Source organism: Oncorhynchus kisutch, linkage group LG15, assembly GCF_002021735.2.
Source record: "Oncorhynchus kisutch isolate 150728-3 linkage group LG15, Okis_V2, whole genome shotgun sequence".
Taxonomy (NCBI): Eukaryota; Metazoa; Chordata; class Actinopteri; order Salmoniformes; family Salmonidae; genus Oncorhynchus; species Oncorhynchus kisutch.
Window position 1 is genome coordinate 35,005,156 of NC_034188.2, and position 25,810 is coordinate 35,030,965.

The window sequence follows — 25,810 nt, forward strand, 5'->3', positions numbered from 1 at the left end:
TTTGGTTCTACAAAGCTGTGTCCATCATAACATTCAATAATCAATGAATTGCATTCAATCTTGCACCATGCAATAAAACATTTATTTTTATTCCCTATGCTGCCTCGTTCAACTGTAAGGGCTTTTATTATGAGTGAAAACATCTAGGAGCAACAACGGCACAGCCGCAAAGTGGTAGGCCACACATGGTTTTCATGGTTTGGGCTAGGTCCCTTGGTTCCAGTGAAGGGAAATCTTAACGCGACAGCATAAAATGACATTCTAGATGTTTCTGTGCTTCCAACTTTGTGGCAACAGTTTGGGGAAGGCCCTTTCCTGTTTCAGCATGACAATGCCCCTATGCACAAAGCGAGGTCAATACAGAGTTGGTTTGTCGAGATTGGTGTGGAAGAACTTGACTGGCCTGCACAGAGCCCTGACCTCAACCCCATCAAACACCTTTGGGATGAATTGGAACGGCGACTGCGAGCCAGGCCTAATCTCCCAACATCAGTGCCCGGCCACTCTAATGGTGTTGTGGCTGAATGGAATTAAGTCCCCGCAGAAATAATGTTCCAACATCTAGTGGAAAGCCTTCCCAGAAGAGTGGAGGCTATTATAGCGGCAAAAGGGGTACCTACTCCATATTAATGCCCATGATTTTGGAATGAGATATTCGACGAGCAGATGTCCACATACTTTTGGTCATGTAGTGTACGTATAGAATTGTCTTGAAAGGGAAAGATGCACATCCCTAGTGGAAGGCTTTGTCCAATTTGCATACAATTGACACTTTTCAATTATTCCATTCATCCTGAGCGGAAATGTATCAGAATGTTGTGATTGCCTCCAACCATAGATCCTCGGATTTAATTTGAGACAACACCAAAGGTTGGTGATGGAATTACCGCTGGTACATGCCACCAATCTAAATCTCACTTGATAATCTTTATCAGGAAGTTGCTTCCTGATATAATAGTGATTTGAATTATTACTGGGATTCTTTCTGAAAAGCTGCTCGCTGCTTAAACAGACAGCACTGTGTTTTGGTTGTTTTGATATGGTTTAATTAAGAGGATTATTCTCCATGGAACAATCTGATAAACAACAGTTATCTCTTGTGTTTTCGCTTTGACTCCCCTCCTCGTTCCCTTTTGTTGTCTTTTTGATAAGGGACAAACCCATGTCTACTGTCACTGTAAATACCACACAGAATTAAAAAAGGAGGTACATTTTACCTGTCTGTTACATGTTTTTAATGCTCCCAGCTATTGTACCATCTGTCACAGAATCAAAGTCTACACATCCAATAAAGTGGCTTGTGCTTCTGAATTGCCACTCTGTGATAGGTGTAACATTCACAAATTCTACACCGAATGCAAACTCCAATCTCTTGATGTATTCAAACTATTCATTTTTGTTCTGTCTGTATTCAGTGCCTTGTGTTTTACACGCCGTCAGCTACCATTCAGCTCTACAGCCCCTCTACACACATACACACTTACTTTATCTTCCATTAGACACACTGGCTTACTATAACTGCTGTGAGAATACTTACAAATCCTGTAGCGCATGACGAAAATAGACCAAAAGACTTGTTGAGGCCAAGCATACACAAAAAACACTCCTCCATATTGTTTACAAGGCCAGTTTGTTGGCAGAGTCATGCGTTACACTATCTGCCAAGCAACCAAATGTGACTATTGGAAATAACCCTTTTGTCCTGAGTGGGGGAGATGTTTGAAGACCAGTACACACTGTTTTGTGGTTGTGTGAACTTTGTGGTCGCATGAATATAGTAAAGATTGCCTTCGGAGAACAACTTCTGACGGAAAGGTGATTCCGAAGCTAAAGCATTGGGTGGGCCACCATCCAGCTCAAATGATCCTTATAAATGATCCTACATTTGTCATCTCAGTATGGGAGGCACAGTTTTGCATGGCTTTGAACTCAAAAGGAATTCCGTTATTAAGGATGACTTTTACTTTTCTACCTGAGGAGCAAACTTGGAATTACTTGTATTAAGTACTTGCTCAACTGTTATGTCTCTTTCTCGCTCTCTGTCTCTGTCTCTCTTACTCTCTCTCTCTCTCCGAGAGGAATGTGCTTTGGGAAGTCTCAACACTTCAGAGACCATGCAGGAAGAGTGAGCCACCGACTAGCCAGCAGCATCACGTCCGCTCTGCTAATGCTACACAAACAAACGAATGTGCCATCTGTGAAGAGGCTTAAATATATATATTTTTTTTTTTAAAGAATCCTTTTAGTCTGAGTCAGATTGTAGTCCATTTCACAAACCCTCCATGATCGCTGTGTACTGTATGCTCTGTGACCGTCTGCCGGAAGAAGGCACATAAGGTTGTACATGTGTTGCAAGGCTGCTCTTTTACATTGTGTGTCAGGCGGCCTATTGTAGCATGGTTGACTTTCCCCCCTATGTTTTCTGTGCTACTGTAAGGCCATCGGTGGGCAAGTGAGGTGGAAACACTTAGGCAGCGATTCTGGTTGTGAGCTGGGTGGAATCTGTGCCAATTTAACTGGGCCTTCGGCAAAAGGAGAGCAGGGAGAAGGGGGCCTGGCGGGACAAGGAAAAGCCTTTTAAACAGAAACAGACCATTTATTTTCAACTGTAGATATCTTCATCGCTAATACATGTGGAATATCTCAGACTTTGCAATAAATTTGGCCTGAAGGTTAACAAGATCAGGGTTAAAGATGGTAGTTTAGCACAATACCTCTGAAAAAAAGTCTGTTCAACCACTAATGTAACAGCTATCTGAAGACATTTAACACTCTTCGGTCTCTCCGAAGACGAAAGGTCCTACTTTTTGAAGAAATGTAATTTTCGGGATTGATATACACTAGTCTATTGAAGACTTAAGCTAAAACAGCCTCTTCGCGGACTGTTCGATTGTCCTACTATCTGTTTGCCCTGCCCTCTTTGTTAGCAGTGTGCATTAGAGGTCGGCCGACTAACCGGAATAGCCGATTAATTAGGGCCGATTTCAAGTTTTCATAACAATCGGAAATCAGTGTTTTTGGACACCGATTTGGCCGTTTTTAATCTTTTTAATCTTTATTTAACTAGGCAAGTCAGTTAAGAACACATTCTTATTTTCAATGAGGGTGGGTTAACTGCCTCGTTCAGGAGATTTTCACCTTGTCAGCTCGGGGGACCCAATCTAACCACCTGCCTCTCGTTGCACTCCACCAGGAGACTGCCTGTTACGCGAATGCAGTAAGCCAAGGTAAGTTGCTAGCTAGCATTAAACTTATGTCATTAAAAACAATCAATCAATCATATTCACTAGTTAACTACACATGGTTGATGATATTACTAGTTTATCTAGCGTGTCCTGCATTGCATATAATCTGACTGAGCATACAAGTATCTGACTGAGCGGTGATAAGCAGCAGCAGGCTCGTAAGCATTCATTCAAACAGCACTTTCATGCGTTTTGCCAGCAGCTCTTCATTGTGTGTCACAAGCATTGCGCTGTTTATGACTTCAAGCCTATCAACTCCCGAGATGAGGCTGGTGTAACCGATGTGAAATGGCTAGCTAGTTAGCGGGGTGCGCGCTAATAGCGTTTCAAACATCACTCGCTCTGAGACTTGGAGTGGTTTTTGTGGAGCGATGGGTAACGCTGCTTCGAGGGTAGCTGTTGTCGTTGTGTTCCTGGTTCGAGCCCAGGGTGGAGCGAGGGAGGGGGGGGGGGGGCTATACTGTTGCACTGGCAATACTAAAGTGCCTATAAGAACATCCAATAGTCAAAGGTTAATGAAATACAAATTATATAGAGGGAAATAGTCCTATAATTCCTATAATAACTACAACCTAAAGCTTCTTACCTGGGAATATTGGACTCATGTTAAAAGGAACCACCAGCTTTCATATGTTCTGAACAAGGAACTTAAACGTTAGCTTTCTTACATGGCACATATTGCACTTTTACTTTCTTCTCCAACACTTTGTTTTTGCATTATTTAAACCAAATTGAACATGTTTCATTATTTATTTGAGGCTAAATTGATTTTATTGATGTATTATATTAAGTTAAAATAAGTGTTCAATCAGTATTGTTGTAGTTGTCATTATTACAAATACATAAATAAAATCGGCCGATTAATCGTTATCGGCTTTTTTGGTCCTCCAATAATCAGTATCGGTATCAGCGTTGAAAAATCATAATTGGTTGACCTCTAATGTGCATCCCGTTGATGCTGAAACATTGAGGTCGTCATTGAAAATGACTGACTAATCACGTGAAAACTCATTCAAAATGCATGATGCATTCCTGTGTGATCTCCATATCAAAGAAGTGTCACTGAACGGTAATGGGTACCATCTGTCAAAATAAAGTTTGGCTGACACACACACACACACACACATTATGGTATTTTCCTTTTGGCTATGTATAGCAACTGGATTTTAAGACGGGCATATTTCAGTTACTCACCCAGGAATGGTGGTTGAAAGCCTAAACCCATCCAGGGGACATTATTCTGCCCTCCATAGGAACAAAATATTTTCCACTTCATTTATTTTATTGAGATATATCCATTGGACTCTTGAGCACAAATCTTTCCCATAGCTGAAGTCTACAACATACATACCTTTATCTCAACTCCCCCCACGCTCGTGTATCCGTATTTATGCCACATCTGTTCTCTTAAACCATCCTCCACCCTAAAAAAAACATCTTATTAGATGGTGCCATTTCCCTCATTCGTTTGAGATTGAGACCTGCAGACATCTTGATTTTAAGACCATCTTTTGAGATATTGACAATCTTCATCTGTTCCTGACTCTGGATAGTGGATTAAAAAGACCATCAATCGACAATGATATTATTGTACAATTCTGAACATTGCTGATATACTGAGTGGCAAGTCAAGATATCTGCTGTATTTTATACCGTCCGGTTTCGGGTAGGTGTGTGTTTTTGTTTCCTTCTCTCACATATCTTCAGAGAGAGGCTCAAGCCCACCCTAGTGAGGAGCTGTGCCTCCTTCTCCGCAGCTCCAGCCATGAATGGACCTTTCTCTGCACCAAGGCCAGGTGACAGGCCTGATTTACCACCACTGACCAGAAATTAAAATAGCAGGCCTGTTTGAAGTGGGCTTGCCCCACTCTCCAGCCCGCAACACGGCTCTCAGACCAGCTCTTGTCCGCAGACCGAAGTGTGGCTACGAGGGGCTTGCAGAGTATAGGGCACCTCAGCAAGAAGGTCACAGCACTCTTAACATCTATATCCTGGGAATTGTTTTTCATACTATTTGGGCAAGTGGAGAGGCCTCACTTGAGGGACCTCAATATACTGTATTCTGGCCTGCTGACAACACAAATACAGCTATAAAGCATCTAAGACTGTTTATTTATTCTGTGCCAGGAGTGGAATGCTCCCCGAAGAGGGGGCGAAGGCGGTGTTTGGACTGCCTATCATTGTCATTGATGCAGGAAGCTTGGATGTGGTATGGGTAAAATCATTAGAAGTGGAAGTGACTTTTCAAATAACTTCCTGCTAGATATGTGGACCACTTATTTTCTAAGAACGCATAGCCTCAACAGACAAAAAATATACTTAAAATTATAGTATTTGGTTGGACTAGGGACTATTTAGATGTGTTTGTCTCTAACACTATTGAGGCCATCTAATTGTTAACCATATTTAGATCTAGGTTATAATTAGCTAATATCTTAAGAGGCCAGTTGCTGTTAACACCTGAGTTGGTGTTTAGACATGCAGATTGTGCATCCGGTCTGTATTCCTGTATGCTGGCTAACCTCTGGGTCTGCGTGTTGAGTTGATACTCTGGCTGCACCGAAGACAACCATAATACCCCTGAATGCTGTATTTACCACGAGCTGTCTGACAGCCAATCAAATTACAGGTCTATAACATCTTTGTTGCTGCACTGCAGAAATGTGACTCGAGACATGGTTGAAGAATTGGGTCTCTTTGCCTCCTCGGTGAGGGCCTTTCGTATGCAGCATGGCCTCTTCCAACAATCCCGGTTTCATATACAAGATTAGTATTCCTATTTTGTTTCTGTGTAGAGAGGCATGTCGGTTCTCGTTTCGATAGAGAAGATCTTTAACTAGGTGTTAATTTTATTTAAGGAAAATAAATGCCCTGTAATTTCTGGCACGCCAATGGTTCACCTTGCAACAGGGGGTGAAGTTTGCTAAAGACAGGGTGGTATCCCAAACTGCCGCCGACTTGCATGCCAAGAATACATTTGCAAGTACCTGATTTTACAGCGAGCTCTGTGAAAATTCCATTAAATCTGTTGTGTGGACATGCTGACCAAAATGGTTCCAGACTGCACACCAGTAGCAGATACAAGTTTATTTGACGTGGCTAATAAAACATGATTGGCATCCAGGACTGAACACATTACTGTGCAGGAGAACAGGAAATCATGGCGAGTGGGCCAAATGAGGTCACTAAGAGTTCAGTCATGGCAAGACCGTAACCAAAACAAGACTGTTCTTTCTGATAACTAGGCATGTGGTCAGGAGAAATGTCTGGCTCTTAGTTGTAAAACATGGTAGTATTTTTATCTCCATAAGTTTAATGAAGGTGCAGCTGCATGCAGTAAGGAGGTTTCATGTCGCAGTGAAACCCAGCTGTAGATATAGTGACCCATTGTGGGTCATAGAGTGAGTTGAGCATAGGCACTTGGATGTGCTGCCTTCTTAATCTCATACCACTATGCTCTGGCCCTCACTCCATTCAAAGTATATCTGGAGTACAATACAATGTTTCATTGTCTGGAAATCTCCACCCATCTGTCGCCAGGCTCTGCAGTGTTTCGCGTAAATCATCTTTGGATGTATTCCTGCAGCTCATGATGCGTTTTCATGAAGGTGGCTTGATAGGACTGTTGGATTGTAGACTGTAACGCTAGGCCGTACTGAAGGGCCTTGAGTATATCCCTTTCGGTGTAATCTTCGTTTGCGCTCAGCTCTCATTCAGTAAACCCAGCAGGTCTAACTGGAAGGTCTCCTCTCCCATGTTTCAAATTCAGGTGAGGACAAGTTCAGGCAAAAAAAACTGTTCATGCTTGTGTCGCCAGGATAACCACTCTGCAAGTTAATTGTTTTGAATGTGCATGTAATTGTTTTCCAGTTGCACATTTGATGCCGCATCTCATGTCAGGGTGCCCGTGCACGGACAAAAAATGGCATAGGAATTGGAGGGAGAAATTCTGTATCAATTACATAATAACGCTTCTCCCAACAAATAAACCCGACTGCGGGTAGGCTACAGTTTGCTTCGCACTGCCTAAATAAATACCAACTACCATTTCCTTTCTCAATAACAAATGGACTACAGCATCTTTCCACTGTTCATTGGAGAAGGCAGCGAACAGTTTTCAAAAGGAAAAAGGCAACTGGAGCTTTGAAAAAAGAAAAAACATATTTTTCTACAGATGGTTTAAGCAGTCTCTCGTTCCACGTACTTGTGTTTGGAAGGATGCCGTTTTCGCTTTCAGAGCCAAGACCTCTGCAGCTGTTGTACAGGCGTTTGTCGGGTGGGGGTTTACAGCAGGCTAGAGGAGATGAGCTTGGCTTTCTGTTTATCTTTTGGATCTTATGAATTAAAGATGGTGGATCGCTAAGAACTCGATACATTTGAGATGCTGATGCTCAGAACCAGGTCCATGGGCCAGAACCTGTAACCCCCCCCCCCACTCCAAGCACACGTACACACACCCTGCCTCATTTGTCATCTGAAAACAGTTCCTCATTGTACATAGGGCCGTGTCTCTCCTGGCTACTATCCAGTTTGGTAACGAGCAGCAGCTGGCTCCGAGGCCTGTACTCGGGGCTGCATCCCTTGCCCTGATGAATGCATCAGTTGTTGGTTGTTTAGCAGTCCCTCTCTGTTCAGACCTCTGCCGTCCATGCTCGTACTGTTGCAGCCCCCCCCCCCCCCCCCCCCCCCCCCCCAGTTAGAATTTACTGTGGTTCCAGTTGACCTGGAAAAGTGTCAAGGCCAGGCATCATGTCCTTGCCTGCAGTTAAATGAAAACAATCTTCTTGGAAGATGTGTGCAACGTTAGTCACGTTCATTGTGTAGCTAGTGACCACGTCTGCTACTGCAAGTTCTTCTCATTGCGCCTGTGCTTATCTGTGCCACGTGAGGAGGACAATGATAATGCCATGACTGCACAGCAGAGTTTCAGGCCATATGAAGTGATGTCTGTGATGGCTCAAGTGGAAATTGTAGGTCAGCTTCCTCCATTTATAGTAATTGAATGAAAAGGCCTCTTTGGCATGTTCAGACTGGAGGCCCCTGCTTGTTCATTTCTTTCTTTCCCTTTCTATGGGCCTCTGGAAATATTTTTAAAGGGTTTTCAAGGCTAATGCTCTATTTCAAGATGGCCGCGGTTAACTCGCTGTCTCTCTTTTCCTCCTCTTGGGTTTTCCACACCACAAAGTGTTCATAATTTACATATGATCAATTTTGTGGGAACTGTGGGAGGCCACTAATCTCAAAACTGTAGGAGAGAAGGAGTGTATTTGTTAATCATTGTCTGAATAAAAAAAAAAACTTCTACGATTTCCTGGGCAGTGTAGTCTGATTCACTGATACTCTCTTGGTGGGTAACACACATCTAAATTAAACATTGAGACAACCTTTGAAAACAACATGCTGAGGCAAAGGCTCCCGGCTGGCTAAAATGGACTTTTAGGTTATCTGTCCTAGATATCGTTCAGCCCCCCCCTCTTAATGGCCTCTTCCTCTCGGCCAGTGGGTTTCCTGTCTCAGCTGAAGGCATCCAGAATGCTTAGTGGAGAATCAGTCTGAGGTGGAGCAGGAGGTCACAGGGCCTGGGAGAGGCAGTGGAAAATGCTTTGTTGCTAAAAACATTGACTGACACTGAGGCTTTGGGTCACTGGGTTATTATAATCCTACTGTACTCTGTTGGTGGTGACTGCATGGTGTAGGACAGATTAGATGCGTTGTTTTTCGTCGTTTCCGTTATAGCTCGGAATGGTAGCGTTCCACAGGTAGCCACCGCAAATGTTTTTGTTAATTAGGGCTGACATTTTAGAACATAATTTGTCATTAAAAAAACATTGTTTCTTTATATTCCTCAGGGATAGGTTTCTCACACGTGTTTGAGTACTGCCAGGTTCACGTATCGAAAGCTACAATGGCGATGATTAGAGGGGTACCTACTAGTGGTGTGAACACTCTAAACGTTTAAACGAAGTTTGGATCCTTAACGTTAAGAAAAAACCCTAATCTCATGAACAATGTTTCCCCCATATAATTAAAATCACAGTGCAGTTATCACAAAACATATTATTTTTGGTGTTATAGCCTAACTAGACTGGGGACAGTTGTGTATATTTAAATACAACCAGAGAGAAAGAGACTGACTAGGCTACTTTGGTGAATTTGCGAGGCATGCACGACAAGACATTGCGTGATGCATAGTACCAAGACATATGCACTTGGTTCTGCCTGCTCCTCCTCTCTCCCCCTCACACTGGGCTACCTGCTCTTTCCCTTTGCTAATGACACAAGTGTGTGTTCAGTCTTCGGTCTGTTGCCTGTAGGATATCTGGGACCGATGTCACCGGGATACAGAGGTATCTTCAGGACAGTCTTGCGAGCACTGGGTACTCTTCATTACTGGGTGGGTGGCAGGATTAGGCGGCCGGCTATGGCGCAGATTGACGAGGTCGGCATTTTCTGTGCTAAACTGACCTCCAACAACATGTAAAGCCTCACTAAAGTTTTTTTTCTCAACCAGTGGCATATGGGCTTTTTAGGTGAGCGCTGATGCCATAAGCAGTGCCCACTTTCTCAAAGGCAGGGCCACAAAATATTTTGCTTGTCCATTCCCAGTGTGCCTCTCTGTTGGATACATGCATCGCTGTGGCACTCCACCAGCGTTCCGTCCAAAAAATGATTTAACATAAATCACGTAGCAGATATAGGATATTGTAGAGTATGTGGCCTTTTCTGTAGTCTACAGGATGGAGATGAAGTGTATGATAATGTAACGAGGTGTACACTTTTTACAGCACGCAGATTTCTCAGATCAAAGTACCTAAACTAAATGGCGCCCAATCAAATATAAAAATGCAAGTGTGTCAGCAGTTCCTGCAAGAGGAAGGCATTGATGCTATGGACTGGCCCGCCCGTTCCCCAGACCTGAATCCAATTGAGCACATCTGGGACATCATGTCGCACTCCATCCGCCAACTCCTGGACAGTCTGTGGTGCAACGTGGCGTTGGTGGATGGAGCGCGACATGATGTCCCAGATGTGCTCAATTGGATTCAGGTCTGGGGAACGGGCGGGCCAGTCCATAGCATCAATGCCTTCCTCTTGCAGGAACTGCTGACACACTCCAGCCACATGAGGTCTAGCATTGTCTTGTATTAGGATGCTTTAGTCCAGGTCTGGGAGGAGATCCCTCAGGAGACCATCCACCACCTCATCAGGAGCATGCCCAGGCATTGTAGGCAGGTCATACAGGCACGTGGAGACCACACACACTTTTCCACTTTAATTTTGCGTGTGACTCCAAATCCAGACCTCCATGTGTTGATAAATTTGATTTCCATTGATAATATTTGTGTGATTTTGTTGTCAGCACATTCAACTATGTAAAGAAAAAAGTATTTCATAAGAATATTTCATTCATTCAGATCTAGGATGTGTTATTTTAGTGTTCCCTTTATTTTTTTGAGCAGTGTACTTCTGCATTTCTCGCTGTGTAAACACATAGGCTCAGGATAACTCCTGGTGAAGTTGGGTAGCTGATATTCAGAGCTTAAATGGCCAAATGGATTAGTCACAGGAATCAGGATTAATAAAGCCAATGCAACAGCCTGTTTTACAAACGGTGGGCCTACCACGTGGATGAGCATTCATAAAATTCCATTGCAGGCCGACACCGTAGGCTACACCAGATTATGCATGGGCCGACGTCTGCTGGACGTCTTTTTTTGGTCCTGTCCGTACCGGACGTCATTTTTTGTTTGTTGGTGTTCAACAAACGTTGGGCCTACCACATGGATGGGCATTAGTAAAATAATATGTACTTTCAACATCCATAAAAGACACCTTTTCAACCTCCCGGGAAATATGCATTCTAAATGTCCGGAAAATACATATTTTATTTGATTTCTTTTCAACGTCATTTTTCTTATAGGGACTATTGTAATTTTGCAGGGGGTGGCAATTTGTTTGTCTCGCATAGGGCGGCAGAACGGCCAGGACCAGCCCTGGTGGGTTGGGGTTGTTTTTGTTTCATAATATGAAATTGCAGCTACATGTAGCCTGTATCGATTACCCTTTTCAGATATAATGGATTGTGGTCCGTCAAAACGCCTCAGGTACAACATGTTTTGTTTGTCTGTTAGGGTAGGCAACATTACGGCTTTTTAAATGCCGTCACGAAACCTCCTCTGGAGATATGAACAGCATTTGTAAAGTAATGCTGCTTCTGAAGCAGAACTAACTTCCATCGCTAGGCGACCATAACTGTCAATCAAATCATCTCAAGCTGCTGCACGCAGCCTGCCTGCTGCCTGCCGGCAGACCACACTCCTAAAAAAGTACTTAGAATTTTTTTAAATACCTCGACTTACCAATACATTTAGAGGAAAAGAGAGCACATCTTGCTACACTGCCATTAAACACAGCATACAAAACACAGCAGCACATCAATCAGCAACATTTATTGTTGTCAGGGAAACTATAGAACATTATATGCCGGAGCAGAATTCTACTGTCTGAAAAGATACAGACTCTTCTGATGCGGCGGCACATTTTTTAATTACCTGAAAAGTTATCGATTGTCGCTATTGACATGTTACTGTAGCTGTGTTCTGTCTCCAAAGGGTCGTAATAGATATAACTTGATTGCCCGGCCCTAGCATGGTCGTTTGGGGTCAATTACAAATGTCCTTTTTTTTTAAAGAAAAGCACATTTTTCGTCCATTAAAATAACATAAAATGTATCAGAAATACAGTTTCGACATTGTTAATGTTGTAAATTACTATTTTAGCTGGAAACGGCAGATTTGTTTTAATGGAATATCTACGTAGGCGTACAGAGGCCCATTATCAGCAACCATCACTCCTGTGTTCCAATGGCATGTTGTGTTAGCTAATCCAAGTTTATCATTTTAAAAGGCTAATTGATCATTAGAAAACCATTTTGCAATTATGTTAGCAGAGCTAAAAACATTGCTGATTAAAGAAGCAATAAAACTGGCCTTCTTTAGACTAGTTGAGTATCTGGAGCATCAGAATTTGTGGATTACAGGCTCAAAATGGCCAGAAACAAAGAACTTTCTTCTGAAACTCGTCAGTCTATTCTTGTTCTGAGAAATTAAGACTACTCAATGCTAGAATTGTATTTACTTTATTTTACCTTTATTTAACTAGGCAAGTCAGTTAAGAACAATTTCTTATTTTCAATGACAGCCTAGGAACAGTGAGTTAACTGCCTGTTCAGGGGCAGAACGATAGATTTGTACCTTGTCAGCTCAGGGATTTGAACTTGCAACCTCTCAGTTATTATTCCAACACTCTAACCACTAGGCTACCCTACCAATTGCCAAGAAACTGAAGTTCTCGTACAACGCTGTGTACTTCTCCCTTCACAGAACAGCCAAACTGACTAACCAGAATAGAAAGAGGAGTGGGAGGCGCTGGAACACAACTTAGCAAGAGGACAAGTACATTAGAATGTCTAGTTTGAGAAACAGACGCCTCACAAGTCCTCAATTGGCAGCTTCATTAAAAAGTACCCGCAAAATACCAGTCTCAACGTCAACAGTGAAGAGGCGACTCCGGAATGCTGGCCTTTTAGGCAGAAGAAAAAGCCATTTCCAGCTACAGTAGTCATTTCCAACATTAACAATGTCTACACTGTATTTCTGATCAATTTATTTTATTTTACTGGACAAAAAAATGTGCTTTTCTTTCAAAAACAAGAACATTTGTAAGTGACCCCAAACTTTTGAATGGTAGTGTACGTAATAAGACCAAATTTGTAAGATAAGATTATTTCTTATTGCTTAAATTTTTATTTTTTTTGCAGTTTAAACTTTAAGCAAAATTGTCCATTTGTAACATCCCTAGACCCTACCACCCCATTTTGCTACTGGTGTGGCTACATTGCCCCTGTGTGGGGTAAGATTTCATAGTCTTCTTTCTGTACAAAACCATTCATGGAGGGAACTACTCCTCAGGCTTTGCGACAGTTTGAGACTTGTACACAGAGAAACTTTGATTATATAATCCAAGCAATCCAGTTTAGAATACTTACTGCACTGATTGATTATAGGCCTGTTAATTTTGTCTAAATGTTGTCATTAGTCTCTCAGATCCCCATTTTGTAGTGTTTGGTTTATTTATCATTGAGGGTGTTTAAGGTAGCTTAATTTAAGATGCACATTTTAATTAACCGGTTATCCTAACCCAGACAGCAGTAAATGAGCCCATTTCTTCAGGAAACATTTAGAAGCAGCTTGTTTTTCATGATATAGGTAATTAGATAAAACAAAAGAATGTATTACTTGTTTCCCACAGCAGGAGGCAAGTTTAGAATTGAGAAAAATCACAACAGCATTGAACAATTCTCCGCCGTGTCCCCCCCGTCCCCCGTCCCCCATCAGGCCTGAGACCATGGAAACAGTAAATAAAACTATCCCCTGCCCTTGAGTGTGTAGCCTGATCTGACTGCTCTAACCTGGAGAAAGTTACCCCTTTATGTCTGGGAAAGGATTGCTACTGCACATTAGTGGTAATTAATTAAGACCCCCATGGTGATTTCTTCCTAAAGGTCTGTGCTGGTAGCATGTAGTTTTATTTTTTATTTTTTATTTTATTTCACCTTTATTTAACCAGGTAGGCTAGTTGAGAACAAGTTCTCATTTGCAACTGCGACCTGGCCAAGATAAAGCATAGCAGTGTGAGCATACAACAAAGAGTTACACATGGAGTAAACAATTAACAAGTCAATAACACAGTAGAAAACAAAGGGGGGGTCTATATACAATGTGTGCAAAAGGCATGAGGAGGTAGGCAAATAATTACAATTTTGCAGATTAACACTGGAGTGATAAATGATCAGATGGTCATGTACAGGTAGAGATATTGGTGTGCAGAAGAGCAGAAAAGTAAATAAATAAAAACAGTATGGGGATGAGGTAGGTGAAAAGGGTGGGCTATTTACCAATAGACTATGTACAGCTGCAGCGATCGGTTAGCTGCTCAGATAGCTGATGTTTGAAGTTGGTGAGGGAGATAAAAGTCTCCAACTTCAGCGATTTTTGCAATTCGTTCCAGTCACAGGCAGCAGAGTACTGGAACGAAAGGCGGCCAAATGAGGTGTTGGCTTTAGGGATGATCAGTGAGATACACCTGCTGGAGCGCGTGCTACGGATGGGTGTTGCCATCGTGACCAGTGAGCTGAGATAAGGCGGAGCTTTATCTAGCATGGACTTGTAGATGACCTGGAGCCAGTGGGTCTGGCGACGAATATGTAGCGAGGGCCAGCCGACTAGAGCATACAAGTCGCAGTGGTGGGTGGTATAAGGTGCTTTAGTGACAAAACGGATGGCACTGTGATAGACTGCATCCAGTTTGCTGAGTAGAGTGTTGGAAGCCATTTTGTAGATGACATCGCCGAAGTCGAGGATCGGTAGGATAGTCAGTTTTACTAGGGTAAGCTTGGCGGCGTGAGTGAAGGAGGCTTTGTTGCGGAATAGAAAGCCGACTCTTGATTTGATTTTCGATTGGAGATGTTTGATATGAGTCTGGAAGGAGAGTTTGCAGTCTAGCCAGACACCTAGGTACTTATAGACGTCCATATATTCTAGATCGGAACCATCCAGGGTGGTGATGCTAGTCGGGCTTGCGGGTGCAGGCAGCGACCGGTTGAAAAGCATGCATTTGGTTTTACTAGCGTTTAAGAGCAGTTGGAGGCCACGGAAGGAGTGTTGTATGGCATTGAAGCTTGTTTGGAGGTTAGATAGCACAGTGTCCAAAGACGGGCCGAAAGTATATAGAATGGTGTTGTCTGCGTAGAGGTGGATCAGGGAATCGCCCGCAGCAAGAGCAACATCATTGATATACACAGAGAAAAGAGTCGGCCTGAGAATTGAACCCTGTGGCACCCCCATAGAGACTGCCAGAGGACCGGACAGCATGCCCTCCGATTTGACACACTGAACTCTGTCTGCAAAGTAATTGGTGAACCAGGCAAGGCAGTCATCCGAAAAACCGAGGCTACTGAGTCTGCCGATAAGAATATGGTGATTGACAGAGTCGAAAGCCTTGGCAAGGTCGATGAAGACGGCTGCACAGGTCGATGGCGGTTATGATATCGTTTAGTACCTTGAGTGTGGCTGAGGTGCACCCATGACCGGCTCGGAAACCAGATTGCACAGCGGAGAAGGTACGGTGGGATTCGAGATGGTCAGTGACCTGTTTGTTGACTTGGCTTTCGAAGACCTTAGATAGGCAGGGCAGGATGGATATAGGTCTGTAACAGTTTGGGTCCAGGGTGTCTCCCCCTTTGAAGAGGGGGATGACTGCGGCAGCTTTCCAATCCTTGGGGATCTCAGACGAGATGAAACAGAGGTTGAACAGGCTGGTAATAGGGGTTGCGACAATGGTGGCAGATAGTTTCAGAAATAGAGGGTCCAGATTGTCAAGCCCAGGTGATTTGTACGGGTCCAGGTTTTGCAGCTCTTTCAGAACATCTGCTATCTGGATTTGGGTAAAGGAGAACCTGGAGAGGCTTGGGCGAGGAGCTGCGGGGGGGCGGAGCTGTTGGCCGAGGTTGAAGTAGCCAGGCGGAAGGCATGGCCAGCCGTTGAGAAATGCTTATTGAAGTTTTCAATAATCATGGATTTATCAGTGGTGACCGTGTTACCTAGCCTCAGTGCAGTGGGCAGCTGGGAGGAGGTGCTCTTGTTCTCCATGGACTTCACAGTGTCCCAGAACTTTTTGGAGTTGGAGCTACAGGATGCAAACTTCTGCCTGAAGAAGCTGGCCTTAGCTTTCCTGACTGACTGCGTGTATTGGTTCCGGACTTCCCTGAACAGTTGCATATCACGTGGACTATTCGATGCTATTGCAGTCCGCCACAGGATGTTTTTGTGCTGGTCGAGGGCAGTCAGGTCTGGGGTGAACCAAGGGCTGTATCTGTTCTTAGTTCTGCATTTTTTGAACGGAGCATGCTTATCTAAAATGGTGAGGAAGTTACTTTTAAAGAATGACCAGGCATCCTCAACTGACGGGATGAGGTCAATGTCCTTCCAGGATACCCGGGCCAGGTCGATTAGAAAGGCCTGCTCACAGAAGTGTTTTAGGGAGCGTTTGACAGTGATGAGGGGTGGTCGTTTGACTGCGGCTCCGTAGCGGATACAGGCAATGAGGCAGTGATCGCTGAGATCCTGGTTGAAGACAGCGGAGGTGTATTTGGAGGGCCAGTTGGTCAGGATGACGTCTATGAGGGTGCCCTTGTTTACAGAGTTAGGGTTGTACCTGGTGGGTTCCTTGATGATTTGTGTGAGATTGAGGGCATCTAGCTTAGATTGTAGGACTGGCGGGGTGTTAAGCATATCCCAGTTTAGGTCACCTAACAGAACAAACTCTGAAGCTAGATGGGGGGCGATCAATTCACAAATGGTGTCCAGGGCACAGCTGGGAGCTGAGGGGGGTCGGTAGCAGGCGGCAACCGTGAGAGACTTATTTCTGGAGAGAGTAATTTTCAAAATTAGTAGTTCGAACTGTTTGGGTATGGACCTGGAAAGTATGACATTACTATCTCTGCAGTAAACTGCAACTCCTCCCCCTTTGGCAGTTCTATCTTGACGGAAGATGTTATAGTTGGGTATGGAAATCTCTGAATTTTTGGTGGCCTTCCTGAGCCAGGATTCAGACACAGCAAGGACATCAGGGTTAGCAGAGTGTGCTAAAGCAGTGAGTAAGACAAACTTAGGGAGGAGGCTTCTGATGTTGACATGCATGAAACCAAGGCTTTTTCGATCACAGAAGTCAACAAATGAGGGTGCCTGGGGACATGCAGGGCCTGGGTTTACCTCCACATCACCCGCGGAACAGAGAAGGAGTAGTATGAGGGTGCGGCTAAAGGCTATCAAAACTGGTCGCCTAGAGCGTTGGGGACAGAGAATAAGAGGAGCAGGTTTCTGGGCATGGTAGACTGTTAATGTGTGAAACAATAGAGTTGTCTTATGGCCATTTGTATGCTATGAAATGGAAATAGCTCTTCCAGGGGTCTACTTTGTGTTTTTCTCTCAAATATGTGAGGAGAGGCCTTTTAAATAATAAGTTGGGCCTTGAGCTTTAAAGGGGCAATCTGCAGTTGTTACATCAATTTTTTGGACGTATAAGTTCATGATATGTACCCATTGATTCTTGACGAATATAGCTATTAATGCCGCATGAGCTTAGTTCGTACCCCACCAGAACCCAAAATATAAGCTGATTTTACTCCACTGTTTGTTAACAAAGTATATGTAAACAAACACTATATAGACTCAAAACATGTTTTAAACTATATTGTTGATATCAAGGACGGTCCTTGCACCCATAGCGCTGTCCATGAATTTGAGAGTGGTTACTTTTCTCCAGCACCATCCCTCAGTTTTTTACCGAAAACAGGCAGGGAGTCTGCTTAGTCATTGTTTCAACTGCTGATTACCCCTTTAAATATATTGATATGTAGATAAAATTCTTTCTTCTATACTTTTGCAATCGTATTGATATTTCTTTAGTTAAATGTATGGCTGGGATGATAATGTACTGCGCTTTCTTAGGAGAATCAAAGGTCTTCTGCATCAAATACCCCTCTAGAGCATCAAATACGCCAGCTTTGTTTTCCATAGTCCTTCACAAAAGATCTGTCATACTGATGCTGAACTGATTACTGATTACTCTGCCAGAGACCAGGGTCATGCTCTCAATTCCTTTGAATGGTTTTATTTTTAACAACATGGCTTCACCACTAATTAGTCTGTGCCTTAGGAAATTAAAGGTTGGTGTAATAGAATTCTTCAAAGGTAAAAGATCAATGGGAAAATGGAGTGACTATATTCTGAAGGTCAGATATCTATTTGAGAATATAAGGGCATCATGTAAAAAAGGAATTAGTCACCTTCGTATGATCACTATGAGCACTGAAACTCAGTGGAAAGACTAATTATGCCCTCTCTGTATTACGTTGATAAACTGTAACACAGCCATATTAATCTTGGAAATGTGTTGAAAGAAGTTGATGTTTAATTCATTGCTTTTGATGTGGTAAACGAATAGTTATTTTTTTAATCTTTTCTAGGATTCCGTAAAATTAGCCTGGACGACCTTCGCAAGGCCTACATCGTCAAGGACGTGCAGCAGTACATCCTCCACCGGCTCGACCAGGAGGAGGCCCTTCGCCAGCACCTCACCAAGGAGACGGCCGAGATGCTCAACCAGCTGCACATCAAAAGCAGCGGCTGCTTCCTGTACCTGGAGCGTGTGCTAGACGGGGTGGTGGAGAACTTCATCGTGCTGCGAGAGATCCGCGACATCCCCGGCACGCTCAATGGCCTCTACTTGTGGCTCTGTCAAAGGCTGTTTGTTCGGAAGCAGTTTGCCAAAGTCCAGCCTATTCTCAACGTGATCCTTGCAACCTGCAGGCCACTTACTTTCAAGGAGCTTTACCATGCTGTCTGGACCAAAAACATGACTCTCACCATGGAGGACTTTCAGAAGAAGATGGACATCCTCTCCAAGTTGTTGGTTGATGGCCTCGGAGGTACTAGGATCCTCTTTCACTACAGTTTTGCCGAGTGGCTCCTGGATGTTAAGCATTGTACACAAAAGTACTTGTGTAATGCAGCGGAGGGACATAGGATGGTGGCGATGAGTTACACTTGCAGGGCCAAGCAGCTCAAACCGCTGGAGGTGCAGGAGTTTGCCTTGCATCTGATCAACTCCAACCTGCAGATAGAGCCTTTCAACCTGGCTCTTTGGATGGTGTGGAATGGTACACCCGCCAAAGACTCTCTTTCCATCTCCATACCTAAAGAACAGGAGGTGCTGCAGCTTCTAGTCAAAGCTGGAGCTCACGTCAACAACGACGACGACCATGCCTCTTGCATAGTGCAGCAGGCACTGGAGAGAGAGGATTCCATTCGGACGTTGCTAGACAATGGAGCCTCTGTGAACCAATGTGACTCTAGCGGGAGAACTTTGCTGGCCAATGCAGCATACAGTGGAAACCTGGATGTGGTGAACTTTCTCATATCCAGAAGAGCAAACATGGAGATGGAGGACAACCATGGACAAACGTCACTTACTCTTGCGGCAAGACAAGGGCACACTAAGGTCGTAAACTGCCTCATCGGCTGTGACGCAAACATCAATCACACAGACCACGATGGGTGGACCGCCCTTAGGTCTGCAGCCTGGGGTGGGCATTCGGAGGTAGTGTCTGCTCTCCTCTACGCCGGTGCCAAAGTTGACTGTGCTGATGCCGACAGCAGAACGGCCTTAAGAGCCGCAGCTTGGGGAGGTCATGAAGACATCGTGCTGAACCTCCTCCAACACGGGGCAGAAGTCAACAAAGCAGACAATGAAGGAAGGACAGCTCTCATTGCAGCGGCATACATGGGGCACAGAGAAATCGTAGAGCACCTCTTGGAGCATGGGGCAGAGGTGAACCATGGTGATGCGGACGGAAGGACAGCCCTCTCAGTTGCTGCTCTCTGTGTGCCTGCCAGTAAAGGCCATGCCTCTGTCGTAAGCCTCCTCATTGACAGGGGTGCAGAGGTGGACCACTGCGACAAAGACTGCATGACCCCCCTCCTTGTGGCTGCCTATGAAGGACATGTGGACGTAGTTGATCTGCTGCTGGAAGGTGGAGCTGACGTGGATCACACTGACAACAATGGCCGAACGCCTCTTCTTGCTGCAGCGTCCATGGGCCATGCCTCTGTTGTCAATACCCTGCTTTTCTGGGGTGCAGCTGTAGACAGCATCGACAGTGAAGGAAGGACTGTTCTGAGCATAGCGTCCGCTCAAGGGAACGTAGAGGTGGTCCGAACTCTGCTGGACAGAGGGCTGGACGAGAATCACAGAGATGACGCAGGCTGGACCCCACTGCACATGGCCTCATTTGAGGGTCACCGGCAAGTATGCGATGCCCTCATTGAGCAAGGTGCCCGATGCACAGAGGTGGATAACGATGGTCGAATACCCCTGATATTGTCTGCGCAAGAGGGTCACTATGACTGTGTCCATATTCTTCTGGAAAACAAGTCTTGCATCGACCAAAGAGGATATGATGGGAGGAATTCTCTCAGGGTGGCTGCACTGGAAGGCCACAGGGATATTGTTGAACTGTTGCTGAGTCATGGCGCTGATATAGACTGTAAAGACGCAGACGGACGCCCGACATTATACATATTGGCACTTGAGAATCAACTAGCAATGGCAGAGTACTTCCTGGAAAATGGGGCCAATGTGGAAGTCAGCGACACAGAGGGAAGGACGGCCCTCCATGTGTCCTGCTGGCAAGGGCATGTAGAAATGGTCAGGATGCTGATCAACTATCATGCCGACGTGAACTCTTGTGACAACGAGAAGCGATCCGCCCTCCAGTCAGCGGCTTGGCAAGGCCACACAAAGGTTGTGCGGTTCTTGATTGACAATGGCACTCACGTGGATCACACATGTAATCAGGGTGCAACAGCGCTTGGCATTGCTGCCCAAGAGGGGCACAGAGATGTAGTGCAGATCCTTCTGGAGCACGGCGCTGACCCCAACCACGCAGACCAGTTTGGACGCACAGCCATGCGAGTGGCTGCAAAAGGGGGGCATTCAATGATCATCAAACTTCTTGAGAAGTATGGGGCCTCAAGTCTTAATGGCTGTAGTCCTTCGCCAGTACACACTATGGAGCAAAAAACCCCACTCTCTGTAGCTGGGAAAATGCAGTCTCTCACAATTAAATCCAACAGCTCTGGCAGCACAGGAGCTGGAGACATGCATTCATCTGGACGTGGTCTACAGAACGGTCCTGTCCACGCCTTCAGCTCCCCTTCAGAATCTCCTGACTCTACCGTGGACAGACAGAAATCCTCTCTCTCAAATAATTCCCTCAAAAGTTCTAAAAACTCACTGAGAACCACCTCGTCCACCGCGACTGCACAGACTGTGCCCATAGATAGTTTCCACGGAATGACCTTCACCGAGCAAATCCAGCAACACTCTCTGCCTCGCAGTCGGAGCCGACAGTCCATCGTCTCACCTTCCTCCACCACCAAGTCCATTGGACATCATCAGGGGTCTCCATCAAGTGAATTTGACTGGGCTCAGGTTAAGCCAGGTCTCAAGTCGACCAAAGGGAATAAGCCTGGAAATGACACATCCAACGGCAAAGGGGGATCAGGAGACAAGAAAAGGCTCAAGAGCATTGGCTCAACCCAGGGTCAGGAATATGAGATGACCCAGTTTGATAAGAGGACTGCGCTCAACAAGTCTGTAGCGAACATTGCAGTGAAGGATCCTCATTGTAAGATCATGGTTGGCGGCTCCACCCAGCCAGATGGGGGACTGACCCAAGAGCAGTTATTCATCCAACAGCAGAGCATTGCAGAGAAGAAGCGAAATGGAATTATGACCAACCCCAACTACCATCTTCAGGGCAATCAGGTTTTTCTCGGGAGGGTTTCTGTCCCAAGGACTGTACAGAATAGAGGGCACCAGGATGTCCTGGAGAACTACCCTATAGGGGAGACTGAATTAAGCCTTAAACAAGCACTGAAACTGCAGATAGAAGGATCAGACCCTGGGTTTAACTACAAAAAGGAGACACCATTATAGCTGGTAAGTTTTCATTCTCAAACAAATCTGATGTAATTAGAATGTACATTTTTTCTAAGCATTAACCACCAGCTATAGAGTTATTCTAATGTTCAACATAATTGTTTTACTCATTATATTAGAAGTAGATCAGGTCAGACATGCTTTATTTTCATTACGATTTTAAACGGGTTCGTCGTGAAGATAGTAGAAGTATATGTTAAGCATCCAGGGATGGTATGTAGGCTGAAAAATCAGAATCCCTGTATGCTATTATGAATGTCTTTATATTACTTCTAGGATTCATGGCCACATTGTTGATACAGTATGCTGTTATTAAATTACAATTGAATGACTCACTCACCACTACTGAAAACACTGTCTTGTCAATATTTTATTACGGTCCATTGACCTATCATTAGTAGAACTTAAACTTACGCAAATGATGGATTTCAAAGAATGCACTTCTCTGGCCTAAAAGACGACAATTTTTTCCCAACTCAGCACTAACACAAATCATTTCCATTACCATTTCAGATGTCTTGAATGCCATTCGTCACGGAGACATCGGGAGGGAATGTGCCAAAGCAACTTTTTTCCCCCCATCTGCATAAGAAATGATAAAATAAAATAAAATCCACTCTCTCAAGTGGAACACCTCAGAAAACCTAGGAAAGAATGTTGATCGCTGCACAAGGCCTAGATGAACTGATACTTCAATGTGCCTACATCTGTTACAGCCTTCTCAGTGTAATCATGCACACTATCGTTTTAATGTATTGATATTTAATATGCAGTGTATGCACTTTTTACATAGAGAAAATGACAAACATGTATTTGTTCAGCCTCCCCTTTATGCTCCTGTGTTTCAAACTAATTGTTCCAAAAAAAATCATACATTGTTTTTGTGTTATACTGTATGTTTGTTTTTGTTGTCCTGCCTGCAATCATACACACCGACAGCAATGTACCGCTGAGTGCATCATCACATCTTACCAGAGGACATCAAGATAATCGATGACATGGGATAATGTTATGCGCATTGGTACTCTGCCTTCCTGAAGACCCCAAATAATCTGTGTTAACCTCGTTCGGTGTACTAAACATATGCTGTGTGTAATATGTTAATAGCTAAGGCAATTTACTATACACGTATAACCAACCATATTTATTTAGGAAAAAGCCACTTTAAGTTGTATTGTATGCTCTATCATGGTGCTGTGTTCAAAAGTTGCCTGCAGTTATTTTGGACTCCATTTTGGTCGTCTTGATACTATTTTCTTTGCTATGTGTATTGTAGTGTTAAAGATACCTAAGGGAGAGAGTTAATTGAAAACGTTAAACCCATGTGACTTCATTTTGTCCCTGTGGGACTTTTCATGTTTTTTTTGTTGTTGTGTGCATTTGAATATGATTAAAATAACCATTGTGTATACTGTCAACTACGGAGGTTGGGGCTTAAATGCAAAAGTCTGAAGCGAAAGCGGCATTCGAGTGCATTCGTTGGTGGATATATTACTATTATAACCTGCAATTCAAGAAACAAAATTCAAACTTTGTTTCCCCTATTATTGCAGTGTCGCTTATATTTTGATACTTGATGTATATTTCGGAGCAAGACGCACACACACACACACACAAAACGGCTTAAGGTTCACTCGTCACGGCTTCACTGAGTAGGAGACTTCAATAATATTATGGTTTTAAAGGATGGTTTGAAATGTATACCTGTCAAGCCAGCATTTTTTTTCTTCTTCTCTTGAGCGGCTGCATGTCAGTTAACCCAGCAGTAGCTCCGCCGTAGAGGGAGGGGCTTGAAGATGGTGCTCTCGGATTGCAAACATCTGTTTTTCATGGACTATGTTGTGTGAGCATTTGTGTGTCATGTTTTTTTTTTTGCAGGCTTTTCACAATGTTAACAGTGAGAAGGGGGGAAAAATGGAAACGCCGTCACAAACATACTGTATAAACCCAAGTCGAAGCCCTCCGCTCTCCCGTACAGCTTGAAGGTGTGCTATGAAGGTATAAAGGAAGAAGGACTCATTTTTAGGATCAATTCTGGACAGTATTCAAACTTCTTTCGCCATCTCTCAAACCTCTTGTTTTGAATTGACCCTAAACTGATTGTAAATAACTTACCATGTACATTGAACTTTTCATTTCAAAAATGTATTTCCTGTACTATATTAAGCAGAATGGTCTGATGTATATTAAAGTGCTTAATAAACATATTTGCTTTACTGCTGCAAAATGACAGGTTCTCTATTGTCACATCGTTGTAATTGAATTATTACCGTTTTCTCAATGTATCCTTTAAATCACTGTACAACTGAGCAGACACTTAACAGAGATCCATACTATGCCATGTCTATGCCCTATTGGCTAACCTTACATCGAAGGCCATTACATGCATCCCTAAGCATTAAGCAACCATTAACCCAACATTTTGATCGATTGATCGTCAAATAATTGCCTGTTTTGGCAGTGTTGCCTGCCTTAATGCCTCGACTCTCAAGAAGCCTACGTATACACACGTAGATTGACCAGATAATTGTATACACCCGAGAAGAATGTCACCTTCTGGGATAGTAATTTCCCAATTAACCTTGTGTCAATTGTGTTATCTATGACTAATACCTGGCTGTCTACCGTTTACTTCGGCAATGACACGTAGGTCAAGGTTGTATAGCAACTGTAGTTATTTCTAGCTGACTCATCCGAGCAGACCGATATATCAAGTCAAATAAAGGCCTGATTGAGTAGCCTCCAGTGGGGTGGACATGTTGTCAGGACTCCAGAAGGTAGCTGTAGAAAAGGGTCAGATTTTCCTGTTATTAAAGCTGCATAACCACAGGGTACACTGGATATTTTCCCCACCGTGCAGTTGATGGTGGAGGGCCAGACCAGGACACTGCATGCATCGCAGCATTTGGATCAAACTGAAGTGGAACAGAGGTTCTGTGCCAAGCTCCATCACAGCTCTGCTTCACTAAGTCCACCGCATAGGAAGAGATCCACAAGAGGTCTAATCACAGGGATGGTATTGTATGTTACAAGGGCAATGAACTGTTTTATCTCATTCCAAATAAATAAAAAAACGAATCTTGCTTTTTGGGATTACAGAGTTTCCAACTAAAAACAAGGGGGACATGGTCTTTGATATGCCTACCCTGCCATATAGGCCAGTAATACATCAGCTCCACGTTGTAGGTCCTCGGCTATAGATTGTGTTAAGGTGTTTGGGGATTCAACCAGGGTGTTAATGAGCAAACCAGCTGGCGATGACATCATCATGCGCTGTAAAAAGGAGTGTCCGTGGTTATGTCTGTCTCTTGGACTCCACAGCGACCACATCTGTTTCTCCTCCTCCGCCCTTGTTTTGGATCCCAACAATCTCTCACAACACAACCTCTGAGAAGAGCACAATTGTTTCCCGTAGACCAATTTCAAGAGGTGTTGCATTCTAATGGACACACACATGGCATGTTTTGATGCCAGTCTGTTCAAGTGAGTGATCTTTGGACATGTGATGGGACAATATGCTGCTGTGTTCTTCTTCCAAAACGAGTTCAATTAGTGGATGAGCTGGATTGGTGTGAAGTAGTGCCCCTCCTGTCTGCCCAGACATACTTACTGTTAAAGGAAATGGGCATGCACAAACAGCTACATACTCCAGTTTAACAGATCATTGTAGGAGCTGGTGAGGAGGTAGTAGTGTAAGGGTGTGGAGAAATATCTCAATGGGAAACACTGTGTACATTTTTTTATGACAAAAAGTACCGGTCTGGGTTTCAAATGAAATTCTCAGAGGTTGCCATTGCTAGGCTTTTCTTAATAATAATCATAAATTGTGAAAAAAAAAGATTTTGAATTTTGCTGAACGGTCCTGCAATTACATGATAATTGACTGGAGGAAAAGGTAATGATTTGCCCATGCTGGATGGAGATTTATTATGTCGCAGATA

The 25,810-nt window shown here is 43.9% G+C and overlaps 1 protein-coding gene across 1 annotated transcript in view; it reads left to right on the forward strand.

Annotated features, from left to right (window-relative positions):
* The window catches only part of ankrd50 (ankyrin repeat domain 50), a 44,805-nt gene extending 20,700 nt beyond the window's left edge, over positions 1 to 24,105 (forward strand). Inside the window, exons 4-5 of the mRNA XM_020502512.2 lie at positions 18,334 to 21,869; positions 22,383 to 24,105. Of these exons, the coding sequence (XP_020358101.1) occupies positions 18,334 to 21,866 (3,533 nt within the window). The 3' untranslated portion in view covers positions 21,867 to 21,869; positions 22,383 to 24,105. The remainder of the gene's footprint in view (positions 1 to 18,333; positions 21,870 to 22,382) is intronic.
* The last annotated feature ends 1,705 nt before the right edge of the window (positions 24,106 to 25,810 follow it).